Source organism: Hypanus sabinus, chromosome 11, assembly GCF_030144855.1.
Source record: "Hypanus sabinus isolate sHypSab1 chromosome 11, sHypSab1.hap1, whole genome shotgun sequence".
Taxonomy (NCBI): domain Eukaryota; kingdom Metazoa; phylum Chordata; class Chondrichthyes; order Myliobatiformes; family Dasyatidae; genus Hypanus; species Hypanus sabinus.
The window spans coordinates 74,621,246-74,648,294 of NC_082716.1; the positions used below are offsets into that span (position 1 = coordinate 74,621,246).

A 27,049-nucleotide genomic window follows, 5' to 3' on the forward strand; every position below is an offset into this window, starting at 1 on the left:
AGCAATTAACACACATACAACAAACAATTGGGAACGCAATTAATAAGTTCATTTTTGTAACAAATTTACTTAAGTACAAAACTCAATTATATGGGAATATGTCTGGAGTTCTGAATATAGTTTAGTTTCTTTATTCAACCAAATGCATGCAAGGTTGGGTTTCTAATTGCTGGAATAAAGGCACATTCCTAAGAGCTAAATGAATCTACATTCCCTCTGAGGTGATCTCAATGAAACAAGCTAATATTAAACAACTTGAAAGAGTTGATACCAGATAGGCATTTTCCTTAGCTGAGTGATATAAAATGTGGGATTAGTTTGGAATGGGGAAAGATTTCTTGACTCAAATGCCATGAAACTTTTAGAATTCTCTGTCCCAAAGAGTTGTAAATCAATAGTCATTGATTATAAATCGAGGACTGAGAGGACTGATAAGCTTTTTAGGCATTAAGATGGATAGAACAACCATATATTTATCGATCATGAGGGCTCAAATGGCTGATTGTTGATTCTCTATATTGCTTCATCCTTACTCCTAACACATTAGAAATATTCAATCCATGTTGCAGGCACACAAAAAATTTAATTACACCAAAAAATAAAATTCTCAGCAGATTACATTGTGAAGTTCTTTAAATAAAAAAGTTCTGAATTCTCATTAGGGCTAGGTTAATCTATCCATTTTTCCCTTTAACTTCAATACTTCGAGGGTTTAAGAGAAAGCACTAATAACAAGCTAAGGGACATTAAACCGCAGATTGACTGCAGCTGAATTACTTGTGTAATTCCTATGATATATTTTGTCTAGGCATTGTTTAAATACTGAATGATCTTTGTGCCTTATTTATTCTGTCAGAATACTGGCTTCTTTTCACAAACAAAATGTTCATTCAAATCTGATTTTATTTTCCATCCAAGCATCAACAGTATTCATTAAAGGAAACAAAATTGAGATTGTTACATGAACCAAGAATTACAACAATGTCTTAGCATAAATTCATTCAAGAAAATAAAACAATATTTCATGAATGTTTTTACCTGGTCGTGGAACAGGCTGAACAGCAGGAGTTTGAGCTTTTCTAGCTGAAGCACCTTCCTGAAAGATATGATGTATAAAAGTTAAGAGAGTCTGAAATTCTCTGGCATTGCTAGCCTAAAAAAAATTGGAATGCAATTTTTTTCAGTGGCTTTTAAAGAGACAATCACAGAGAAGAACAAAGCATTCATGACTCGCACAAGTTTCACTTTTGCAAACGTGAATCAAGAAACATCTGGCAATATTTGAGAATCTTAGACAATAACATGCTTCCAGAAAACATAACATGCGAGCCTAAGATCCACAAAATAACTCTCAAAATTCTGAACAGCATTTGAATTTCAAGAGAAAAGCATCCTGATATAAATAGTAGGATAGTTTTGTTACATGTTATAGACTAAATATGTGTACAGCAGTCTCTGCCAGGCTAACTTGCAAACTGAAATGGCAATTTCCTCATTAACAATACTAAGGCCCTCACCCTAGTGAATTGGAAGTACAAGTGAACTGCAGCTTTATTTGGAAAGAACATCTGTGTTCATGAAGTGAAACATGAAGTATTATATGAAGTGAAGGGTGCCAAGGACAGATCTTTGTATGTCCTTGTATGCAAATTGTTCAGTCAGTGAATGTTATTTACAGACTATACTGACTTTGTCCATCATGTTCACAACCCACTCTTAATATTACAATATAGGCAAGCAGCAAATCTCACAATTCCCTCATTATCTCACTTCTGTTCAAAACCAGTCTGTTGCCTCAACTTCTCCATGTGATAGGAATTACTTACTCCCCAGTCATGGGTGAAGATACAGCTTCTAATTACTCTTCTTTAATTTTCTAAGGAGAGTCTTAATTTAGTGGCCACTTTGTCGCAGATAACAGCAACATACACCACATGTCCACTTGATCAAATGAATTTTGGAGAATTCTGTGTTCATACTTTTTCAAGAAATGAAAGGGCCATGTTGTCCAAATTTCCTGATGATCACTAATCTCTATTGAAAAGAATATTTATTCAGTACTGGTACTTTAAATAAGGTTATTAAAATTACTGAGATACACAAGAGCAATATAGTTTTAAACTCATCAAAACTCAGGCTGCATAATTTTCTTAACCAAATTATTTATAAAAGACAAACCACCTACTGAGTTACAATGTTGTATATCTACAAGCAGACCTCTGTAAATGGTAAACTAATGCCCTTTATGTAAAATTCCTTTGTCAGTTATTTTATACTCTGCTCACTATTATGACACTAAGCCCCTCTTTCTCAGCTTGCAACAACTGCACTCCAAGAAATTCAGTCTGCAAGCACTAATTTAAACTAATCAAGGTTAGACAACATTTTAATCCAAAATTCATAAAGAAAAGAAGTCTACTTATGACTAAGGAAGTATCAAGAACACATACAGAAGATTATGCAAGATCACCATGGTTACACGAGGGCAACAAAACATCTGCAACAAGACTTTTTTTTGTTAGATGTAGGCAACACAGCAATTAAATAATGAATTTACAAATCTATAGGTTTGGATTATTCTCTGCACTTTAGCTATTCAGACAAATGTTTCCAACCCATGGAACAAAAACCAGTAATAAATTTGTCAATTGATGATTCAGCAAATTGTGTCAAATATTAAATCACCAATGAATAGCTCGAATAAAAAAAAACTTATGAACACTATGTTTCAATTATAATTGCAAAAAAGTTTTGTATTGCTTCACAACAATACTTCAGGTGTACAAAAAAGCTGGATGAATGCAGCAGGTCGGAAAAGATCTTGACCTGAAACGTTGACTGCTTCTTTCAGTGGATGCTGCCGACCTGCTGAGTTCATCCAGCTTTTTTGTAAGTCTTGATTTGACCACAGCATCTTCGGTGTAATTTGTGTTTAATACTTCAGGTGTGATTTCTCTTGATCTGTAACATTGAAAAGGTATTTGGATTTCAAATTTCCAACATTAGACTGCAAGAAGTGTGAGAAAGCTATTACCAGTACATGCCCTTCAGACTAAATCACAAGCATTTTTCTTTTAAATGTGCTCACATGTGTCTCGTGTATAGTGTCCCTGAAAATAAATGATTTATTATAGAAACAGAACAGCCCACCTGCGTACATAATATAAAGAAAGAAGCAAATTTTCCCAAGTCAAGCCATGAGCATTTCCTTAGTGAATACCTATCTCTGAGAGATTCAAGTACTTTTCATCACTTATGACTATATATACCTTTCACTTAATGACAATTCCAATGTTGAAACAGAAAGCCAGAACATGAACAATTCCCTCTAAGGCAATTACAGGTTTTGGAATTAAATGGTTGCTTTGCATGCACTGCACTCACAATATTCACCTTGCCTTCAAGCAGTTCAATTCAATAGCACCCAAAGCTTTAGACACTGCTTAATTTTTAAGTGGGATTGAGTTTAAGAGCCGAGAGGTAATGTTGCAGCTATATAGGACCCTGGTTAGACCTCACTTGGAGTACTGTGCTCAGTTCTGGTTACCTCACTACAGGAAGGACATGGAAACCACAGAAATAGTGCAGAGGAGACTTACAAGGATGTTGCCTGGATTGGGGAGCATGCACTATGAGAATAGGTTGAGTGAATTTGGCCTTTTCTCCTTGGAGCGATGGAGGATGAGAGGTGACCTGATAGAGGTGTACAAGATAATGAGAGGCACTGACTGAGTGGATAGTCAGAGGCTTTTCCCCAGGGCTGAAATGGCTAGCACAAGAGGGTGTAGTTTTAAGGTGCTTGGAAGTATGTACAGAGGAGATGTTGGGGTAAGTTTTTTTACGCAGAGAATGGTGAATGCATGGAATGGATTGCCAGCGGTGGTGGTGGTGGTGGAAACGATAGGGTCTTTTAAGAGACTCCTGGATGGCTACATGGAGCTTAGAAAAATAGAGGGCTATGGGTAAAGTCTAGGTAGTTCTAAGGTAAGGACTGCACAGCTTTGTGGGCCGAAGGGCCTGTATTGTGGTGTTGGTTTTCCATGTGTATGGGGTTGAGTGGGATCTTGGATCAGTCATGATAGAATGGTAGAGCAGAATCAGTGGGCTCAATGGCTTAATTCTGCTCCAATGTCTTGTGGTTTTATGTGTGGCACCTTCTTAAAGGCTTTCTGAAAATCCAAGGATGCAACTTAAACCAATTCTCCTTTCTTTCTCCTGCTTGTTATTTCTACAAAGAATTCCAGCAGATTTGTCAAGCAATATTTTCTCTTGAGAAAACCATGCCGACTGTGGCCTATTTTATCACGTGCCTCTAAATACCCTGAAACCTATCTTTAATAATGAATTCTAACATCTTCCTGACCACCGACGTCAAGCTAACAGGACTACAGTTGCCTTTCTTCTGACTCTCTCCCTTCTTGATGAGTGGAGTGACATTTGCAATTTTCTAGTATTCCAAACCATTCCAGAATCTAATGATTGTTTTGAAAGATCATTACTAATGCCTTCACAAACTCTTCAGCAAACTCTTTCAGAACACTGGGTGTACACCATCTGGTCCAGGTTACTTTAGACCTTTCTGTTTTTCCTTAGTAATGATGGCTCCCCATACTTCTGATCCTTCACAGTCTTGGAACTTACAACATACTGTTAATGTCTTCTACAGTGAGGGGCGATGCGCAATACTTAGTTTGTCCACCATTTTGCTGACACCATTACTACCTCTCCAGCATTGTTTTCCAGCAACCCAATATCCACTCTTGCCTCTCTTTTACACTTTGTATCTGAAAAACTTTTGGTATCTTCTTTAATGTTATTGGTTAGCTTATTTTTGTATTCCATCTTTTCCTGAATGACTTTTTTAGTTGTCTTCTGTTGATTTTTTAAAGCTTCCTAATCCTCTAACTTCCCACTAATTTTTGCTGTGTTATGTGCCCTCTCTTTGGCCTTAATGTTGTCTTTGACTTCCTTGTTAGCCACAGTTGTGTAATCTTGCCTTAAGAATGCTACTTACTTTTTGGGATGTATATATTCTGCACCTTCCAAATTCCAGAAAGTCTAGTCATTCCTGTTCTGACGTCTTCCCTGCAGGTGTTCTTTTCCAAACAGTTTTGGCCAACTCTTCTTTTATGCCTTTGTAATTCCCTTTACTCCGCTGTAATACTGATACATCTGACTTTAGCTTCTCATTTTCAAATTTCAGGGTGAATTTGATCATATTATGATCCCTTGTCCCAAAGGGTTCCTTTACCTTAAGCTTTCTGATCAATTCCATTTCATTGCACAGTACTCAATCCAGAATAGCTGATCCCCTGGTATGCTCAACCACGATCTACTCTGAAAAACTACCTCATATGCATTCTATAATTCCTCCTTTTGGGATCCAGCCGCAACCTAATCTTCCCAAGCTGTTTGCATACTGAAGTCCCCATTGCTATTGTATCTTTGCGCTTTGGCATTTATTTTCTGTCACCTGCTATAATATGTGAACCATATTCTTAATACTGTTTGGGAGTCAATATAACTCCTATCAGGATCTTTTTACCCTTGCAACACACACAAAATGCTGGAGAAACACAGCAGGCTAGACAACATCTACGGAAAATGGTAAACATGGTAAAAATTTATAAACAATGTGTCTTATAAAGCCTCAGCATTATCTCCTTCCTTTTATATTCTGTTCCCCTTCAAATAAATGTCAACTTTGCATTTGCCTTCTTTACCAGACTCAACCTGTAAATTAATCTTCTGGGAGTCTTGTACAAGGACTCTTAAGTCCCTCTGTACCTCTGATGTTGAACTTTCTCCCCATTTAGATAACAGCTTGCATAATTGTTCCTTTTACCAAAATGCATTATCATACATTTCCCAACACTGCATTCCATCTGCCACATTTTTGTCCATTCTTCCAATTTATCTAAGTCCTGCTACAATCACAATGCTTTCTCAGCACTTCCTACCCCTCTACCTATCTTTGTATCATCCAGAAACTTTGCCACAAAGCCATCAATTCCATTATCTAAATCACGGACAAACAATGTGAAAAGTAGCAGTCCTAATACTGACCCCAAGGAACACCACTAGCAACCAACCAACCAGAAAAGGCCTCATTCAATGCCACCTGCCTGTCAGCCATTGATGCCAATATTTCTCCATGAACATCTAGGATATTATCTTGTTAAGGAACCTCATATTAACATGTTAACAAGTGAAGAGCCCATGGTATTACAGGAAAGATTCTAGCATTGATAAAGCTGTGGCTGATTGATAGCAGGTAAAGTGTGGGAATAAAGGAAGCCTTTACTGGTTGGCTGCCGGTGACTAGTGTTATTCCCCCACAGGGGTGTGTTGAGATCAATTGTTTTTACATTATATGTCAAAGATTTGGATGATGGAACTGATAGCTTTGTTGCAAAGTTTATAGATGAGTGAATATAGGTGGATGGGCAGGTAGTTTTATGGAAGTAGAAAAGTTACAGGAGGACTAAAGACAGATTAGGAGCATAGGCAAAGAAGTGGCAGATGGAAAACAGTGTTGGGAAGTGCATGCTCATGCACTTTGATAGAGAAAAAATAAAAGGATACACTATATTCTAAGTAGAGAGAAAATTCAAAAATCTGAAGGGCAATGGAACTTGGGAGTCCTTAGGAACAATTCCCTAAAGCTTAATTTGCAGATTGAGTCTGTGGTGAGGAAGGCAACTAGAATGTTAGCATTCATGTCAAAGAAGGATGTAACGTTGAGGCTTTATAAATTACTGGTGAGTATTGTGAGCAGTTTTGGACCCCTTCACTTGGAAGGAATGTGCTGTTACTGGAGACGGTTCAAAGGTGGTTCACAAAAATTACTCCAGGATTGAAGGGCTTGTCATATGAAGAGTGTTTGATGGCTTAGGTCTGTATTGCTTGAAATTTAGAGAATGAGAGGCAAGCTAATTGAAACTTATTTGAACGTTGAAAGGCTCTGATAGAGTTTATGTGGAGAGGAAGTTTCCTGTAGTGGGAGAGTCTGGGACCAGAGGACACAGTTCAGAATAGATGGACGTCTTAAAGAAGAATTTCTTTAGCCAGAGTCGTGAATCTGTGAAATTTTTTGCCACAGTTAAGGCAGAAGTTGATAAATTCTTGACTGGTCAGGACATGAAGGGATATAGGGTGAAGGCAAGAGATTGGGGCTGAGAGGAAAAATGGATCAGCCATGATGAAATAGTAGAGCTGAGTCAATGAACCAAATGGCCTAATCCTGCACCTATATCTTATGGTCGTATTACTTTAGTTTGATTTTGACTAATAATTTGAATTTGCCTGCTAACGCTTCAAAATTTGGATAGCTGTTCTTTCCAGCAAAGATCAACAAGCTTTGTCTGCATCAATATTCTAGCCATTAATAATCATCCCTCCACTCCATTCCCAATCCCCTAGGCTTTGCTTCTATGACGCAAATATTGTCCTACAAGATTTCAAATCTTGAAGTATAACAAAAGTTTTTTCTTCACTATAATCAACCTTAAAATGTATTTTTTAAAAACTTTTTCCTTTTCCTCTACTTTGGAAAATGATTTTAAATTTTACTTCCATTTTCACAACCTTCATTTTACCTACATTCCTTTTTGAAAACTTCCTTTAAATTAACATTTGCTCAGAACATATTCCTCTTTGGTCAGTGGTTCCAACAAGAAAAATTAGCTAACAATAATCAACACGCATTAAATGCTGGAGGAACTCAACAGGCCAAGAAGCACCTATGGAAAAGAGTAAACAGTCAACTGCAAGCCAACAAAGTATGGCACTATTCAAACACAAGGCAATTCAAAGTGCTTTACATAGATCAAATGATAAAACTCAAACATCAAATTTCAGATAATATATAAGAAAATTTAAAATGATAAATTGAAGTTACAGTGCAGGAGGTTCTAATTAAAAGCTACAGCAAACAGAAAAGTTTTAAGCCACGATTTTAAAAAGCTGAAAGTTGGGGCAGACTTCAGATCCTCTGGAAGGTTATTCCACATATGTGAAGCAAAGTAACTAAAAGCCGTTTCACCATGTGTAGTTTTGACAGTAAGCAGACCTGTCCCAGAGGCCTAACAGCTTGGGAAGGTTCATAATGCAGCAGAGATGCAATTTGGCCCCAGACCATTCAGTGCTTTATAAACCAAGAATAATATTTTAACAACACACACAAAATGCTGGTAGAACACAGCAGGCCAGGCAGCATCTATAAGGAGAAGCATCTGATGGAAAGTCATACCTCGCAAGCCTGAGTGAATTCTTTGAAAAAGTGATAAAATATACTGATGATGGCAGAAGATTATTGTAGGTTACCACTGGACATTGATAGAATACAGAACTAAGCTGAGAAGTGGCAAATGAGTTCAAACGAAAAAAGTGAGAAGTGATTCACTTTGGAAAGTTGAAGACAGAAGGCATGGTTAATGGCAGGATTCTTAACAGCGTGGAGGAATCATGGGATTCAAATCCATAGATCCTCCAGGTTGATAAGGTGATTAAGAGGCAGGTAGTGTGCTGGCCTTAATTAGTTGGCACATTGAGTTCAAAAACCACAAAGTAATGTTGCAGCTCTATAACACTGATTGGGTCACACTTAGGAGTCCTGTGTTCAGTTCCGGTCACCTCATTATAGGGAAGGTGTGGTACATTTAGAGAGGGTGCAAAGGAGATTTACTAGGCTGATGCTTGGATTAAAAGGCCTGACTTGTAAGGATAAATTGAGTAAACCAGGGTTTTTTTCTTTGGAGAGGTGGATGAGCGGTGACTTTAATAGAGGAGCACAAGCTGGTAAGAGGAATCTATCAAGTGGACAGCCTGAGACTTTTCCCAAACGTGGACATGGCTAATGCAAGGGGATATAATTTTAAGGTGCTGGAAGGAAAGAATGGGGGGTGCAGAGGTAAGATTTTTTTTAAAAAAACACAGAGTAGTAGGTGTGTTGAACACACTGCCAAGGGTGGTGATAAAGGTAGATACACAAGGGACAACTAAGAGACTTCTTGGATAGGAACATGGATGAAAAAAAAAATGGTGGGCTATGTGGGAGGGAAGGTTGAGATTGATTTAGAGTAGATTAAAGTGTCAGTGTATTATCATGGCCCGTTCTGTACCATAGTATTCCATGTGCTTCTACATTCTATTCAAGCTCCCAAGCCACATGAAGAGCTCCGTTATGCTTGAGATTTTCTCTGCTTTTACACTATCATGGCCTTGCTGAAGTAACTACCAGCGAATGACATTTATTAAAAACTTTGATCAACTGATATATAGATTCATATGAAATCAACATACTGCTGAGCACTGAAGAACAAACAAACAGCTTAAATGTTATGTTCAGAGAATTCTGGCATATTCAACTGCAGAAGCACATAAGCTGCATGTAACCTATGAAACACGGTCAGAGGAAATTAGCATCGGGGGACGCAAACTCACTGAAGGTGAAACTGGCCAACTCTACAAAATAGAACATCGAACAGTACAGTACAGGAATAGGAACAGGGCCTTCACCCCACAATGTCATGCTGAACCAAAAAAATTAGTCAACAAATGGCCAATGAAAGTAGTCCCTCAACATCTTAAGGAATGATTTGTTGCTATGGTCAATATGCCACAGAGCCTTTTCACAGACATGACATGGCAATTGCTATTTAATTTTATTTTGTTATTAAGTCCAATCAAGCAGGGAATGATGATTTTGTGCCTCAAACAACACATGGAAAGTGACCCTTTCACCTGGTACAATGGGTACAATCTGACCTGTTGCAACTGCCCTTAAATAAAGGCCCATTGCTTTTCATAAGATAATACACTATCCCAAAGTACTCAGTGCACTTTAGAGAACCCTTGTTGCACGAATAGCGCTGGATTGTAAATTATTTTATTAATTGAAAGATGATGTCCTGATCCTTTCTGACGGACAGGTGCTGTTATTCTATGTGAATTCAGAATATCTGGGAAGTAATGATGATACCTTTCCTCTCTGGTTTTCATACCTTCATTATGCCCTTGCCACTTGGTGTACAGGAGTAGGCCCAACATGGTTCCGCTGTGCCACTCTGCTATATATCAAAGCAGTGTTCATAAGAAAAACAAATTAAGCAGAAATTATACAAATTTCTTGAGCTGTACCTTTTGCATGCCACACGGATAGGCAAAGACAGCAATCTAAAAGAAGAATTTAAATGGACGAGTAAGATACAAACCTTGTTACCATCAAAAACCACCTAAGTGTAATAGTTTCATTTATCTTATAATTGTAACAGCACAGGAGATTCCATTCACCAGGTTCACACTGGCTTCCAGGAATTTGGCCTTGTTATAGAGGAAAGGACAACTTTTTGGATCACTGGAATCTCTTCTGGGGGGGCAGTGTGACATGTACAAAAGGGACAGGTTGCACCTAAACCCAAGATGGGGGCCAATATTTTCATGCACAGATTTGTTAGAGCTGTTGTTGGGTAGTGGGTAGGATTGAACCTGATTTTACAGGGGAAAGGTAATTGGAGTGATGGGACTCAGGACAGAACAGATGGGAAAAAAAAACAAAGACATTATGCAATCAGACTGTCAGAAAGGGCAGGCAGATGACAGGACAAAGACTCAGCCAGCAGAGTGAGTATTAATGCATTAGGAATGTAGAATCAAAACGGGTAGCAGATACAATACTCAGAAGTGTTGTATCTCAACACACAGAATATAAGAAATAAAGTGGATGATCTTGTTGCATATTTTACACATTGTCAGGTATGGTGTTGCAGCCATCACTGAATCATGGCTGAAGGATAGTTGTAGTTGGGAGCCGAATGTCCAAGGCTACACATTGTATTGGAGGGATAGAAAGTCAGGTAGAGGGGGTGCCGTAGTTCACTGGCAAAGAATGGCATGAAATCATTATAAGATTAATATAGGATCAGAAGATATTCAGTCTTTGTGGGTTGAGTTAAGGAACTGCAAGGGTAAAAGGACCCTGATGGCAGGACCATTAGGCCTCCAAGGAGCAGCTGGAATATGGATGGCAGATTACAATGGGAAGTTACTAGCATGGTTACAGAATTGGCTGATTGGTAGGGGCAGAGTGGGAATAAAAGGATCTGTTCCTGGTTAGCTGCCAGTAACTAGTTGTGTTGGAATCGCTTCTTTTTATGCTGTATATCAATGATTCAGATGTTGGAATAGAGGGCTTTGCTACCAAGTTTGCAGATAATATGAAGGTTGGTGGAGGGGCAGGTAGTGTTGAGGAACCAGGAAGGTTGCAGAGGGCTTAGACGGATTGGGAGAATGGGAAAGAAAGTGGCAAATGAAATACAATGTTAGAAAATGCACAGTTATGCACTTTGGTAGAAGAAATAAATACATAGACTATTTTTTAAACAGGGAAAACATCTAAAAATCTGAGATGCAGAGACTTGGGAGTCCTTGTGCAGAACACCCTAAAAGTTAACTTGCAGGTTGAGACGGAGATGAGGAAGGCAAATGCAATGTCAGCATTCATTTCAAGAGGTCTAAAATACAAGAGATGGTATGTGATACTGAGGCTTTATAAGGTGTTGGTGAGGCCTCACTTTGAGTATTGTGAACAATTTTGGGCTCCTTATCTAAAAAAAGATGTGTTGGCATTGGAGAGAGTTCAGAGAAAGTTCACAAGGATGATTCCAGGATTTAAAGGGTTATCATACAAGGAACGTTTGATGGCTCTGAGCCTGTACTCGCTGGAATTTAGAAGGATGATATGGGATCTCATTGAAACCTTTCAAATGTTGAAAGGCCTAGACAGAGTGGATTGGAAAGGATGTTTTCCACGGTGGGGGAGTCTAGGACAAGAGGGCACAGCCTCAGGATAGAGTAACATCCATTTAAAACAGAGACATGGATAAACTTCTTCGGCCATAAGTTGGTAAATTTGTGAAATTTGTTACTACGGGCAGCTGTGGAGGCCAGGTTGTTGGGGGTATTTAAGGCAGAGATCGATAGGTTCTTTACTGGCCACAGCATCAACAGTTACAGGGAGAAGACCAGGGAGTGGGGTTGACGAAGGGATAAAAAAAGGATCAGCCCTGATTAAATGGCAGACCAACACACAATGGGCCAAATGGCCTAATTCTGCTCTTATGCTTTATTAATAGTGAGCTCTAATAACAAGCAAATAGAGATGAGTATTGTGCTACTGTTGAAAGAGGGAACCAAAGACAGAGCCTAAAAGTGGAGCTATGGAATGCAGCAGTGACAAACCCAAATTTCAGGAACTTCGTTAATTAGGTTGCAGCATCACCCATTGTTGTAATAGAAAATTGGAATTACTGTTAACTAACTTAGATATGTGGATAATTATTTTGTTCTGTAATCAAGACCTAGTGTGTTACTTAATTAAGTCTTTCTGCAACTACCATTCTATTATCAATGCCTAGTTTTACTGTTCTGTATAATGAAAATATAAAAGCTATACGACATTTACACTCAAGTAGATCAGCTTTCAATGGTCTCCTGGTACACACCAGTTTAATAAATTACACATTATTTTGAACACCAACTTTATGTGGCCTTTCAGTTTGCTCCAATACTTGGGGAAGTTGGCAGCATACCCCCACTGGATCACAATTGACCATGAGGTTCCATATTGGGTAAATGTGTTTGAGATACCACCCTATTAAGTTAGGTGATAACCTGGTAGTTGACAGCAACTGTAAGCTGCAGTTAAAAAAAAAGTCCTCGGAGCATGAGGAGTTTGGTGTAGGAGAACCAGGGATTGGGATGTCTGCAACTAACAGATGGTGTCTGGGTGGCAATGGGTTGTAATTGATCTGGAAAATCATTTGACTAATCAACTTTATTTTGAGACAAACACACAGTGCCTTCTTTATTAGGTACAGGTGTAGTACCCGGTGTGATCTTCTGCTGCTGTAGCCTATCCACTTCAAGCTTGATGCTCTTCTGCACACCACCGTTGTAACACATGGTTATTTGAGTTACTGTCACCTTTTCTTTAGCTTGCCCCAGTCTGGCCATTCTCTTCTGACCTTTTTCAATGACAAGACACTTTTGCCCATAGAACTGTCACTCAATGGACTTTTTTTTTGGTTTTTCACACTATTCTCTGTAAACTCTAGAGACTATTGTACATGAAAATCCCAGAGGTTCAGCAGTTTCTGAGATGCTCAAACTACCCTGTCTGAAAGCAACAATCATTCCACTGTCAGTCACTTAGATCACATTTCTTCCCCATTCTGATGTTTGATCTGAATGCAACTGAACCTTTTGACCATGTCTATATGCTTGTATGCATTGAGTTGCTACATGTGATTGACAGATTATATTTGCATTAACAAGCAGGTGTGCAAGTGTCCCTAATAAAATGGCCACTGAATGTCAGCTTGGGAAGCCAGAATTACAGACATCGAAAGATATGGCCATGTGGGGAAAAAAGGGGAAACTAAAAGAAACCGATGAAGTAGTGTGGAAATATAAAGGGGCAAGAAATTAGTGTGGTCGTTACTACTAAGAAGGTGCGTAGGGAGCTGAAAAATCTGAAGATAGGTAAGTCACCTGGACCAGACAGACTACACCCCAGGGTTCTGAAAAAAATTATCTGAAAAGATTGTGGAGGCATCAACAGTGATCTTTCAAGAATGACTAGATGCAGGAATGGCTCCAGAGGACTGGAGCGTTGCCTCTACAATCTCTTCAGCTATCTCTTTCAGAACCCTGAGATGCAATCCATCTGAACCAAGTAACTTATCTACCTTCAGGCCTTTCAGCTTCCCACGCACTTTCTTAGTACTGCCTTCATCATGCTAATCAGAACGGCCCATCATCAGCTGCCAAGAAAAACACCTTTACCAGTGCCCACAGGACAGTCCAGAATAAACTGTGTAAAATGCAAGATGCCCGGCTGAGTACCAAGGCAGATGAAATACAGGGATACGCTGACATAAACAACTTTAAACGATTCTATGAAACCCTCAACACTCTCTACAGACCTCAGTTGCTCAGGAGCTCCCCCCTCTTGAGTACAGATAGTACAACTCTCATTACAAAAAAGGCTCAGATTCTGCAGAGATGGGCTGAACACTTTGAAGCAGTTGTCAACTGACTGTCAGCTATTAACAATGAGGCTAGAGACAGGATTCCCCAGGTTGACATCACCAGTGCCATGGATGACCCACCGGTAGTAGCCAAAATCACAAAAGCTGTCAGCCAGCTATCCAGTGGCAAAGACCCAAGGGCAGATGCCATCCCTTCAAAGATCTAATAAACCGGTGGTCCTTTACTTATAAAGAAGCTCACTGAGTTGTTTCAGTCTTTTTGGAAGCAAGGATCCATTCCTCAGGAATTTACAGATGCACCCATCATACACCTCTACAAGAGGAAGGGCAATCAACAAGTATGTGACAACCACCGAGGAATCTCGCTGATCTCCATCGCAGGGAAAACCCTTGCAAGAGTCCTGCTAAATTATCTGGTCACTCATCTGGAGCTGGCTTGCTGCCAGAGTCACAGTGTGGCTTTCACAAAGGTCGTGGGACTATTGACATGATTTTTGCCGTGCGCCAACTTCAGGAGCAGAATCGCGAACTCTACACAACTTTTGTTAACCTCACGAAAGCCTTCAAAACTGTTTGCCGACAAGGCCTGTGGAGGATCATATCAAAATGTGGCACCCCGCCAAATTCATTCAGATAGTACGCCAGTTCCATGATAGCACAATGGCCAATGTGCTGGACAGCGGAGAATCCTCTGAGGCATTCCCAGTCACCAATGGCGTCAAACAAGGGTGTGTGCTTGCATCCACACTGTTCAGCATGATGTTTACTGCCATGCTGAATAATGCCTTCCAGGACAATGATGCTGGAATCAGCCTCAAGTACAGAGTGGATGGGAAGCTCTTCAACGTGAGGAGACTTCAAGCTATTACCAAAGAGAAGGAGACTGTTCTGCGAGACTTCCTCTTTGCTGATGACTGTGCTCTGTATGCTGGTTCAGAGCCAGAGATGCAAGTCAATATGGGCAAATTCTTCACAGCTTGTGACAACTTTGGACTCACCATCAACATCAAAAAGACTGAAGTCATGCACCAGCCTGCTCCTCATGCACCATAAACAGAACTCAAAATCACAATCAAATGACAGAAAGTACAGGCAGTGGACCAGTTTACTTACCTTGGCAGCACTCTGTCCCAAGCAGTGACTACTGATACAGAAGTTAACTGCAGAATAGCAAAGACAAGTTCTGCTTTCGGTAGACTGCGCTCCACTGTATGGGAACGTCGAGGAATCAGCCCAGCAACAAAACTGAAGGTCTATAGAGCCATGATACTCACTACCCTCCGGTATGCCTGTGAAACGTGGACTGTGTAACGAAGGCATACAAGACAGCTCAACCATTTCCATATGACTTGTCTTCGCAGAATATTGGGCATCAAATGGTAAGACAAAGTACCAGACACTGAAGTTCTCTCTAGAGCAAGTCTTCCATCAGTCCACACACTGCTAATGAGAGCACAGACCTGGTGGGCAGGTCATGTCATCTGTATGCCAGTCGAACGCATACCCAAGCAGCTCCTTTTTGGGGAACTCTCTGCTGGAAGATACTCGCAAGGAGGGCAGAAGAAACAATACAAAGACACACTAAAGGCCTCCCTGAAGTCACTTGACATAGACACGTCCTCCTGGGAAATGCTGGTACAAAACTGCCCTACCTGGCGCGGCCTCATCCACAAAGGCTGTCAAGCTTACGAAGCAAGGCATGCTGCTGAAGCACAACATAAGCACGAGCTGCGCCAAGTCCAGAGCCACCAGCGCAACAACTGCAGTGCCTACACATCTGCCCAACATGTGCCAGGACATTCCGTGCCCGCATTGGCCTGACCAGTCATCTTCAGACACACCACATCCAGTCTCAAAGTGACTAAAGATGTCAAGGTCTTCATCAACAACAATAGACAAACTTAAAATTAGTAATAGCAACTACATTCACTTCTGCCCCCAAGATACCCGAATTTCAGACATATTGTTAGTGTCTTCCACAGTTAAGACTGACACAAAATACTTATCAAATTAGTTCACAATTTCTTTGTCCCCATTACTATCTCTCCTGCTTCATTTTTCTGATATCCACTTGTTGCCTCTATAACTCTTTGCATCTCTGAAGAAAAATTTGGTATCCTCTTTTATATTACTAGCAAGCTTACCTTCATATTTCATTTTTTCTCTCCTTATGACTCTGGGCCTTTGGTCACTGGAGTTTGGGGGAGGGGGGGGGACGACTCATCAAAAGTTACCGAAGTTTGAAAGGCACAGATACAGTGGAAGCAGAGGGGATGTTTCCTATAGTTGGATAGTCTAGGACCAGACGGCGCAGCCTCAGAATACAAGGAACTCACTTTAGAAAAGAGATGAGAAGTAATTTCTTTCATTCAAAGGTGGTGAACATGTAGAATTCATTGTCACAGATGGCTGTGGAGGTCAAATCATTGTGTATATTTAAAGGTTCTTGATTAGTAAGGGTGTCAAAGGTTATGGGGAGAAGGCAGGAGAATGGTTTTCTAAATGGACAAGGAACCCATGAACATTACTTCAGTATTTTCCCACTCTTTTGCACTACTTATTTAGGTTAATTTTTAATACATACTTCTTACTGTAACTTATAATTTTATTGTGTATTGAAATGTACTGTTGCTGCAAAACAGCAAATTTCATGACATATGCCAATGATATTAATTCTCAGATTAGAGAACAAGGCCTGAGTGAATGTGGTGTTGCTTCACATGGTAAGTGTTCCCTGTCTACCTTGCGTGTTAATAACAAAACTTTCGTGAACAACAGCATCTTCTAAGTTGCAACATTAGCAAAAGCATATTACAAACGGCAGCGTGCAATGCAACCTGACTGTTTATAATGTGGCAACAGAGACACAGCAACCGAATTAATGATCGCAGAGCAGAACTTCTGTAAGCTAGTTCTAGAGCTTACCATCTAAAGCAATGATGCAGACAAAGGAGCGCACAAATATGTAGTCACAGAATTACCACCAATTTCACTCGATTGCTGATTGGGAAAAGATCATCCTGGAGGCAAAGGAAGTCATTAAGAAATGGGATGCACTATCAAAATGGTCAGTAAAGTGGTGTAGCAGTTAGCACGATGCTTTGTAGTGCTAACTGTAAGATTGGGATTCAATTCCCGTTGCTCTCAGTATGGAGTTTGTACATTTTCCTCATGACCACTTGGGTTTCCGCTGATGCTCCAGTTTCCACCCATATTCCAAAGACATAAGAATTAAGCTTAGTAAATTGTAGGCATGCTATGTTGGCACTAAAAGCATGTACAAATCTATCCCAGGTTTCAACCTATCTCTCATTTCCTTGTTGTTGTAATACAACTTAATATCATTACATTGTGAACAGCCCTGTCAAAGCATAGGACTTTGATGTGACGAATGGAGCAGCTGTGGGGAAATAGAGAAAAAGCACTGCAATACAACTGTCACAAAATGCTGGCGGAACTCAATAGGCTAGGCAGCATCAATGGAAAAGAGTACAGTCAACAGTTCAACAGTCAACAGGGTGAAACCCTTCAGCAAGACTGGAGAAGAAAAGACGAGGTGTAGTTTTAAAAGGTGGGGGAAGAGAAGGAGAAGCACAAGGTGATAGGTGAAACCTGAAGGAGATGGATGAAGTAAAGAGTTGGGAAGTTGATTGTCAAAGAGATACAGGGCTGGAGGAGGGGGGAGTCTAACAGGAGAGGACAGAAGGACATGGAAGAAAGAAAAAGGGGAAGGAACACCAGAGGCTAGGCAAGGTGAGGGGGAAAGGGGATGGGGAACGGTGAAGGTGAGGGGAGTGGATCATTACTGGAAGTCCGAGAGATCGGTGTTCATGCCATCAGGTTGGGGGCTATCCAGATGGAATATAAGGTGTTATTTCTCCATCCTGAGTGTGGTCTCATCATGGATAAACATATTGGAATGGGAACATGACTAGGAAGTGGAATTAAAATAGGTGCCCACTGGGAGATCCTGCTTTTTCTAGTGGACGGAGCACAGGTGCTCAGCGAAGCGGTCTCCCAAACTACATCGGGTCTCACTGATATACAGGAAGCCATACCGGGAGCATCAGACAGTGCACAGGGCAGGGTGGAGGACAAATCTAAGGACAGGTTCTGCTAGACGGAGGATAGTGGTGGTAGAAGGAAACCGGTTGGGTCTGGTGTCCAGAAAGAAACGGAAAGCTTTGGGGCCTTCCTGGTGGTGGATAGAGGTGTATAAGGACAGAACATCCATAGTAAAACAAAGATGATGTTATGGACTGGACATCCATAGTAAAGCAACTTTTAGTAGCGGAACTTGTCCTCACTCTTAATAATTTTTCCTTCGGTTCCTCATACTTCCTTCACACAAAAGGTTTAGCCATGGGTACTCGTATGGATCCCAGCTATGCCTGCCAGTTTGTCAGCTACGTGGAACAGTCTATGTTCCAAGCCTACACTGGTGGTCATCCCCTCAGTTTTCCTGTGTTACATCGACAAATGCATTGGTGCTGCTTCCTGCCCCCATGTAGAACTCTCTGACTTCATCCACTTTGCCTCCAACTTCCACCCTGCCCTCAAATTTACTTGGTCCATTTCCGACACCTCCCTCCCTTTCCTCAATTTCTCTGTCTCCATCTCTGGAGACAGCTCATCTATTGATGTCTATTACAAACCTATGGATTCTCACAACTACCTGAACTATACGTCTCCCCACCCTGTTACTTATAAAAACACCATCCCCTTCTCTCAATTCCTCTGTCTCCGCCACATTTGCTCTCAGGATGAGGCTTTTCAAAACAGATCGAAAGAGATGTCCTTCTTCAAAGAAAGGGTCTTCCTGTCCTCCACTATTGATATTGCTCTCAACCGCATCTCTTCCATTTCACGCACGTCTGCTCTGACTCCAACTTCCCACCATCCTACCAGGGATATGGTTCCTCTCATCTTCACCAACTCTCCCACCAGCCTCCGCATCCAACATATAATTCTCCCCAACTTCCTCCATCTCCAATGGGATGCCACCACTTTGGTCTGAACTAGGTAGCCAAAAAAAGGTGAGAGAAGATAATGGCCACACTGTTCCAACTCAGTGCTTTCCCTCCCCTACTTTACTAGCTTTCCACACTAAAAATGAACAAGAATAGGATGTTCTATTAATGGGTCAAATGGCCTCCCTTACATAATGAGAAAACACAAGACCATAGGATAAGAATACTGTCATATATAAAGCTAATGAGAATGGACCTTTTTGGAAAATGTAACCACATACTAATTTTAGCTGCACAGTAAAAAAAAGGTTCTATGCTTCAAGCAAAACCTTAGAGTTCATTTTCTTTTCTACATATGTAAACTTCTACTGTTGAAGTATTACTGAACAAATCCATTGGCTCAAGCTAAATATAAGAACAAAGAATTAAGTGACTTCAAAAAAAAGTTAAACGTAACTGCTTTTAATATTGCCACATTGGATACACATTTAATGTTGTTGTTAATGTTGATTGCAATTGTGGTATTTTAAAGCAGGAATATACAATATATTGTGAGGAAAGTTGCTTTATATCCAAATCAACAGTGCTAATGCAGTGATTCAGAACTATAGCAACCTGTTAATTACATTTCACTGATCGTATTGCATACCCAATTTTCACTGACCACAACAAAAAAAATTGGATGGATTACATTTTTTTGAGGAACAACTTCCCTCATTTCAGTTTACATTTTGTTCATTTGCTCATCTCAGGGCAATTTACTGATCACACGCATTAGAGGTGTTAAGCACACTCTATAGTAGTTATTCAGTCTAGTTTTGTCATTTGGTGCCTCAAACATCTGAAGGTTTTCCCTATACCTCTTCCATCATTATGGTTCCAAAAATAGAAAGCCCAGTTTTTTGGCTTAAATGCTAAGATGGATGAATATTTTGCAGATCCAAAGCACTGTGATCCTGATAACATCTCTTTAATTATTTCAGACATGTAACCTCCAAATTTATCTTCTATCTTTTCAAGTTCTTTTTATTCTACACATAGTTATACTGACACTTCCTAACTTTGTTTCTAAAATTACCCATCACTTTGAAAGTTCTGACTAATTTATAACCAGTGATACAATTTCCTTACAGTTTTTCACTGAACTGTATCATTTGTTTATTGAACTGATGAAATTTGAGAACTCATTTGCCTTTGCTATAGCAGTTCAAAAACTTTGAGGGCCAAAGGTGTGCATTGCATTAATATTTCATTGTACTGCCTTTAAAGTTATGTTTGCAATGTCTAGTGTTCTTTCAAATCACTGCATTTCTTGATATTTTCTCCCACTCATTGACCAGAGCTCCATCAAGACTTGGAGCCAATTCTGGCTAGTGATTCCACAACATTTATTTGCTTTCCACTGCTAATAACAAGTATTTTCTCCCAACATCTCATTGTTGAATCAAACCTATCTCCTTCATTTTCTATGATGGAATGAAATGTGTTTTCATTCTAAATTTGGCTTCTTTATGATTCCGAAGTTCAACCAACCGATAGTAAGCACAGTGGCACAGGTCTTAGAGCTGCTGCCTTACTCCTGGTCTGGTTGCTGCTGTGCAGAGCTTACAAGTACTCCCTGCCACTGCTTCTTTTTTTTTAACCTCTGGGTGTCCCAGTTTCTTCCAATATCTTAAAATGTAGTGTTTGTAGGCTAACTGGTCACTGTAAATTGTCTCTAGTGCAGGTGAGTGGTAAAAGCTAAGGGAAGTTGATGAGAATGTGGGGAAAATAAAGCAGGATTAATTTAAATAGATGGTTGATAATTGATGCAGACTGAGTGGGCAAAAGGTCCTAACTTTGTGCTCTTATCTGTCTAGGACACAATGATTCTAAAATCGCTCCAAGTACTTGTATACAAACATGACAGAAGAACATCTTGTATGATACCAAGTGGAATTCCAACATTTCTTCTAGTCATTAGGGTTCCACAGAGAGGTTTTCTTTCTTCCCTCAGCAACTCTGCTCTCATTAGATGTTTGTATTTTGATTGCTATACACAATGCACATATACACTGCATGGTCAAATTAAGGACATGATTAAGTGATATAGTTTCAATATCAGTGGTGAAATCAGGCAAAGTATGCTAGTTATGGCAACATGTACTGGTCCACAAAAATATGCCAAGATGTTCAAAGTGCAACACCAACCAACATTAATTATATCGATGAATTTCAAAAATGATTAATGTAAAACCTCACTTAGGGTAGTCCACAGCAAATCATCTGCTTTACAATTTTATTTTTGTGTGTTTTGAGATTTCATGAAGCCTTTTCTTGTCTGCTTCGTACACTCAAAAGGTAAAAGATTCTGAACTATATGGCTATATATTTTGCAGTCTATCATATTGTATCTTTAGAAAAGGCTGTCACTATGAAGTTAATTAAGGCAGGGTGAAAGACATCAGCAGATTTATAATTAATTATATGTACCATTGACTTTTCAATTGGTGTTGGGGTTTACTGAGTTTAGTTGAAACGGACAATTATTTTCTTCTGAGTGTGTCTAACAAGAAACTAAACAGCAAGCCTGTCTCAGTTATACAAGAAAAAATAGCTATTGATAACTAGCCTAGAAGTACGGAGATGCTTATTCAACATATAATTTGAAGGATAGTTCATGTTGCAACTTTTGCATCTATCACAGCCTGCAGCCAATTCTTATAAATTGTTACCAAACAAAATATAAATATAAAAACAGGTATCCTAAGACAGCATTCCTCAATAAAAAGCTGTTACTTGATACATTTGGTATGCTACTTGAACAGCATAACTTCCTGGTAGGCAAGAGGGACTATATTGGGGATTGGGGTGGGGCAGAACAAGAAAAAAATCATCATGTATTAAATCAGATAATTAAAATGATTGGACGGAAAATTAGGTTGTTAAAAACAAGCAAAACTGAAAGTAGCCTCAAAGTCAGACATTTAAATACCCACAATGGTTACCAAACACATGGTTTCTAAATAAATGACTGAGGAATGAATGCTCTAGAAAAGCACAATAAGCTGCTATTCCAATTAAATTACTTTTAATTACTATGTTTAAGCAATGCTCTCTGTCAATGCTTTAATTTAAAGCAATATGAATGAGTTTCCATGTCAACCATTCCCCTTACAGAAAAACCTTGCACAAGTCTTAAGCAGTCATCAAAAGAAAACACAATGAAAATAAGAACAGGGAGATCTGCTACATTTTTTCTCCATCTTGCTTTATCCAAACAGAGAGAAAGAAAGAAAATACAATAGTCTTTCCATTGGTACTTTAGAGTCAATGAAGACATGATATCAACAGGATCTTCTTTGATGCTGGTTCGGAAATTGTGGGTCAAGATTTCCTTGTTCTCCATCCTTTCTTGTCATCTGACAGGATGGGCACCCTCAATTCATCAATTCACCTTCCAATTCTGTGCTCCCTCACGTCAACTGATTTGAGAACCTCAGTGCTTAAATTTCAGTTTAAGTATTTCAATTCATAAACTGAATTACCTAGAAAAGTTATATGAAGTGTAGAGGAAATTACAGCAAATAAATTCATGAGCAAATCTCTCTTTTGGAAAGTGCTCTTTAATTGACAAATCACAGAAACAAAGAACTTTACAGTACAAAGTTAGGCCACACTTGATCAGTCATTTCCAGTGTTATTTATACTAATCCTAAATTACAGCTCTTGGTTCATGTCGTGGTTACTTGAAATGACCTGGAGACGCAGACAATTCTTCGAGAAGTTTAAACCTTTATTTGCAAACAAAGGCTGAGGCAATCAATGAACTTGTCACCGAAAGCCCGCTGAGCTCCGGTGTACAGCATTCTTTATAGTAATTTCTTATCTCAGTTACATTCCGGTTTCATCAGCATACCCATATAACCATAGAACAATCACAGCACGGAAACAGGCCATCTCCGCCCTCCTAGTCCGTGCCGAACTCTTAATCTCACCTAGTCCCACCTACCCGCACTCAGCCCATAACCCTCCACTCCTTTCCTGTCCATATACCTATCCAATTTTACCTTAAATGACACAACTGAACTGGCCTCTACTACTTCTACAGGAAGCTCATTCCACACAGCTATCACTCTCTGAGTAAAGAAATACCCCCTCGTGTTTCCCTTAAACTTCTGCCCCATAACTCTCAAATCATGACCTCTCGTTTGAATAATAATACCCAATCAATTTATAATTGCATATCATCTATATATTAACTAATCAATCGCTGTTGCCTAGCTCTCGGTGCGTCACCATTATTTTTCACCCATTCGCATTGGGACCTTATTCGTGGCCAAGATTATGTTTTCCAGACAACCTCCCTCACATTACACTCCTGCTCGCAGCATCCTGTCCGCCACCGTTATCTCGTACTAAACAAAGGCTGAGTGTAATACATGGGATACATCTCAGCTAATAGTGCTGCTAAACAAACAGGTGTTCTGTAAGTGCCATAATATGCAGCTAAGAGAGTACAAAGTATCTAGTGAAAACAACACATAACAAAATGTGTCTAGTAAAATAATACATACTAATATTCAGTACCTAGAAGTGATTACATAGTATAGTAAATAGCTAATACATAGTGATTATATTTCAGGTATATATAGTGGTTATGTCAGAAATATTTCTCAATATAGTACAGAGTTAGGCCACACTTGATCAATCATCTCTTGTGTTATTTATACTAACCCTAAATTACAGCTCTTGGTTCACAACATACTGGATGATGGCAGATACGATGTTCATTCAAGTACTGTTGAAGTGTCTGTTTCTATTAAACTTTTAGATCTCGATTCACAAGGAAAACAGACCTAGCATTTCCAATTTCTCCTTGTAACTCAAGCCCTCCCACCCAGAGTACATCCTTGTAAACCTTGTCTGCGTCCTCTCCAGCTTAAATATATTTTTCCTGTTGTGTGGTGATCAGAACTACTCACAAGTACAGCTGAACCAGAGTTTTGTTCATCTGTACAACCAACACTGTCCATGACTTAACTGAACGTTTCTAAATGAAGAATTACAGGTTCTCTCAAACGTGTTTTTCCAAAAATATGGCCAATAGCAATGTTGGGCTAACTGGGTCTGTAGTTTTTCCTCTCTTCATTTTTCCTTTTATAAATAATGGTACCACATTAACAATTTTCCTCTTCTCCAAACCAGGTAAGCACCAAAGTAGATTAGAAACGGAGACCCAGAACTAGTATTTTACACATGCTTCTTCCAGAGCACAGGATACATCTTCCTTCAGCCTAGTGATTTATCTACCTTTAAAAGCTTTTTACTATTACTTCTCCCACAATACTTATCATAATTATTCACTTTCTTCCTCCTTTATACTGATTATTTTGTTGTTCTACTACTGGAGAAAAAGCAGACTGTCTTGTGATAGGAAATTAACAACCAGAACACGTCACTAACCTTGCATGAATTCACATTTATTTTTTAAATTATAGAGTGACTGATTTACATAACTATGAGTGATATAACAGAGAAAATAAGATCATCTGAGGTGACACTGAAATCCAGTGCAATCTAGCCGCTTAGCTGCTGCAAATATCAAATCAAGGAAGGCTACAGTGGATCCAAAGGCTATTTAGTTTTTCTATCAATATAAGTAGTCATGTAAGGCTCTTCTCTAGCTCTGCAAACCAATGTAAAACTTTACTTTGAAATTATTGCTAAGAGAGTATTTGTAAAAATACTGTTTATGCTCATTTATAAGCACAAACATGTTACCCAGGAAACTTCTTAAAGATGTTCCGTAACAGCCACATGGAACAACCTGTCCAAGCATATCCTCTTTGCTCCAGTAGTACCAGATTTCAATCTGATAATATTGTTAATTGTCTGAGATACAGTGATACATTATTTTTTGAGGGCAAAGCATTGCCCTGCCCACTCTGGAACTCAAAAAGAACGCATTAATAAAGGCTAGATTAATTAATAGTATAATTTCAAAAGGAGACAACGATGTTCCAAACATGGAGAATAACAATAGATGAATAGCTAATATGGGGTTTGTGATTCTGGTTCAAGTAAAATCGCAAGGAACAATGCTATGAAATCTTTTGCATCTACCTTAGCACACAGATGGTTTAAAGTAGCATTTAAAAATGTCATTTCTGATTAAGCAAATAGTCTAGTAAGTAGCAGCTTATTGTAAATCTACAATTCATAAGTTTTTTAAAAATAATATTTGCATGAGATGAAAAGCGTGACCAATATATGTGATGGTAAACAAATCAATTTCAAACACTAGACAATTCTGAGGGCTCAACACATTACAGAACAGAACTGCATATGAGTACTCATTTCCAGGTGGCAGCGTGTGAATTCTGTTGCCGGGGTGATGTGTATCTTTAAATTCAGCTTCATTGTGTTCTCTTTTAATAACTTTGTTTACATATTAAATAAATGAGCTTATGTTTACATATTTTTTTACATTCATCTGTAGTTACAGGACTGAATGGGGCTTTGGTACATTTTATTTTGTCAACAATATTTGATTTGATCTGATTTCAGATTAACAAGCTGGACTAAATTTATTACTTGAAGTTAAACTGTTTGCAAAATCAAAATAATAATTCAAATTCAGAATGATTTTACAGTTTCAAAGGCTAGTTGCTAAGATTTCTGCAAACTCAACAATGCGTAAAGCACAAATAGCAAGGAAGACGATATAATTGAGAAAAAAATTAAATTACTGGTAAAAATACACATGTGCAGGTACAGCAACATTTCCATTAAATCATGTCTCTCCATGTTTAATGTGCTCTTACTGTGCCTAAAGGAAATCTGTAATGCACACTGCAAGAAGCTGGATAGAAGTTTGAATACTCATTTAATAAAGCAAGCAGAACAGGGTCAACCACTTTGTTGAACAGAATGTAAAGAGCTAATGTTCAATCAATTGACTAAGAAACATAAAAAAACAACAGAAGGCAGCTATTCGGACCACCGAGTCTAGGATACCTCCTGGAATGGCCCTGCAAATTATTCTATACCAAGTGCCCATAGGTTTCTCTTTTGAAATTATTATTTGATTTGGTTATCCACCAACCCTGTAGGCAAAGAATTCAAAATCAGAGCAGCCATCTCACGAGAACATTTTTCTTCATATTCCCTTTTTGAGACCTTTATCTCAAAATTGTAAATTTAAGCTTTATGGTCCTTGAATCATCTTTGAATTTTGCCTTAAATGTGAGCAGTTTCCCTCTATTTACAACAATATATTTAATTATATAACGTACTGTAGAACTCCAAATTGAAAATAATCTTTCATCTATTATATAAGGGGTATAGCAGATTTCCCTGTTGAGATATCTAAAGTACCAAGAGGATAACAAAAATCAGATTGTAATAGCAATTCAACTAGTCATAAAGTAAATAGAAACATAAGCCATCAATCCAATGTTATTAACATATAGTATGTCCGTTGGAAACCCAATTTTAATTCTTTAATGTAAACTACATTTTCTAAGCAATGATTCCAGTATTATTGTTAATATTATTAAATTTTTTTTCTGATTTTTTAGTTACTCAAATAAAAAATAATGCAAATAAAGTGAGAAAAGCTTGCTTCTTGCTATACATTTAATACTTCAGTTATATTCACGGACCCTTCAATTTATTTACTATCTTCCAGGAAGTTAATTATACAATCTTACATGTACTTAATCCTCTTGTTAGAAATTGTTACAGTTTTGATCTATTTTCATAGGTAAAACAGCCATGTATCACTCCACATGCTACAGTTCTCTTTAAAAATTTCACCTAACTCTGTTTCAAGCCCAAATACTGTGGACATTTAAAAAAATTTTAGACTTATACTTTGAGTTGATCATTGATAATTTTGAATTTGTTAACTTTTATTTATACTTTCATCAACTTCAAATTAGAAACAGGTGTTGTCTTTCTTTCTGTCAGTAAACGTGGACAGTACGGAAGAGAATTTCAAATAATAAGGGAGCCTTGTCTCTATGGCAACTCCACTTCCTTTTG

The 27,049-nt window shown here is 38.8% G+C and overlaps 1 protein-coding gene across 1 annotated transcript in view; it reads right to left on the reverse strand.

The window, feature by feature from the left end:
• The window catches only part of cdc73 (cell division cycle 73, Paf1/RNA polymerase II complex component, homolog (S. cerevisiae)), a 287,498-nt gene that overhangs the window by 108,266 nt on the left and 152,183 nt on the right, over positions 1 to 27,049 (reverse strand). Inside the window, exon 11 of the mRNA XM_059984716.1 lies at positions 1,039 to 1,096. Within this exon, the coding sequence (XP_059840699.1) occupies positions 1,039 to 1,096 (58 nt within the window). The remainder of the gene's footprint in view (positions 1 to 1,038; positions 1,097 to 27,049) is intronic.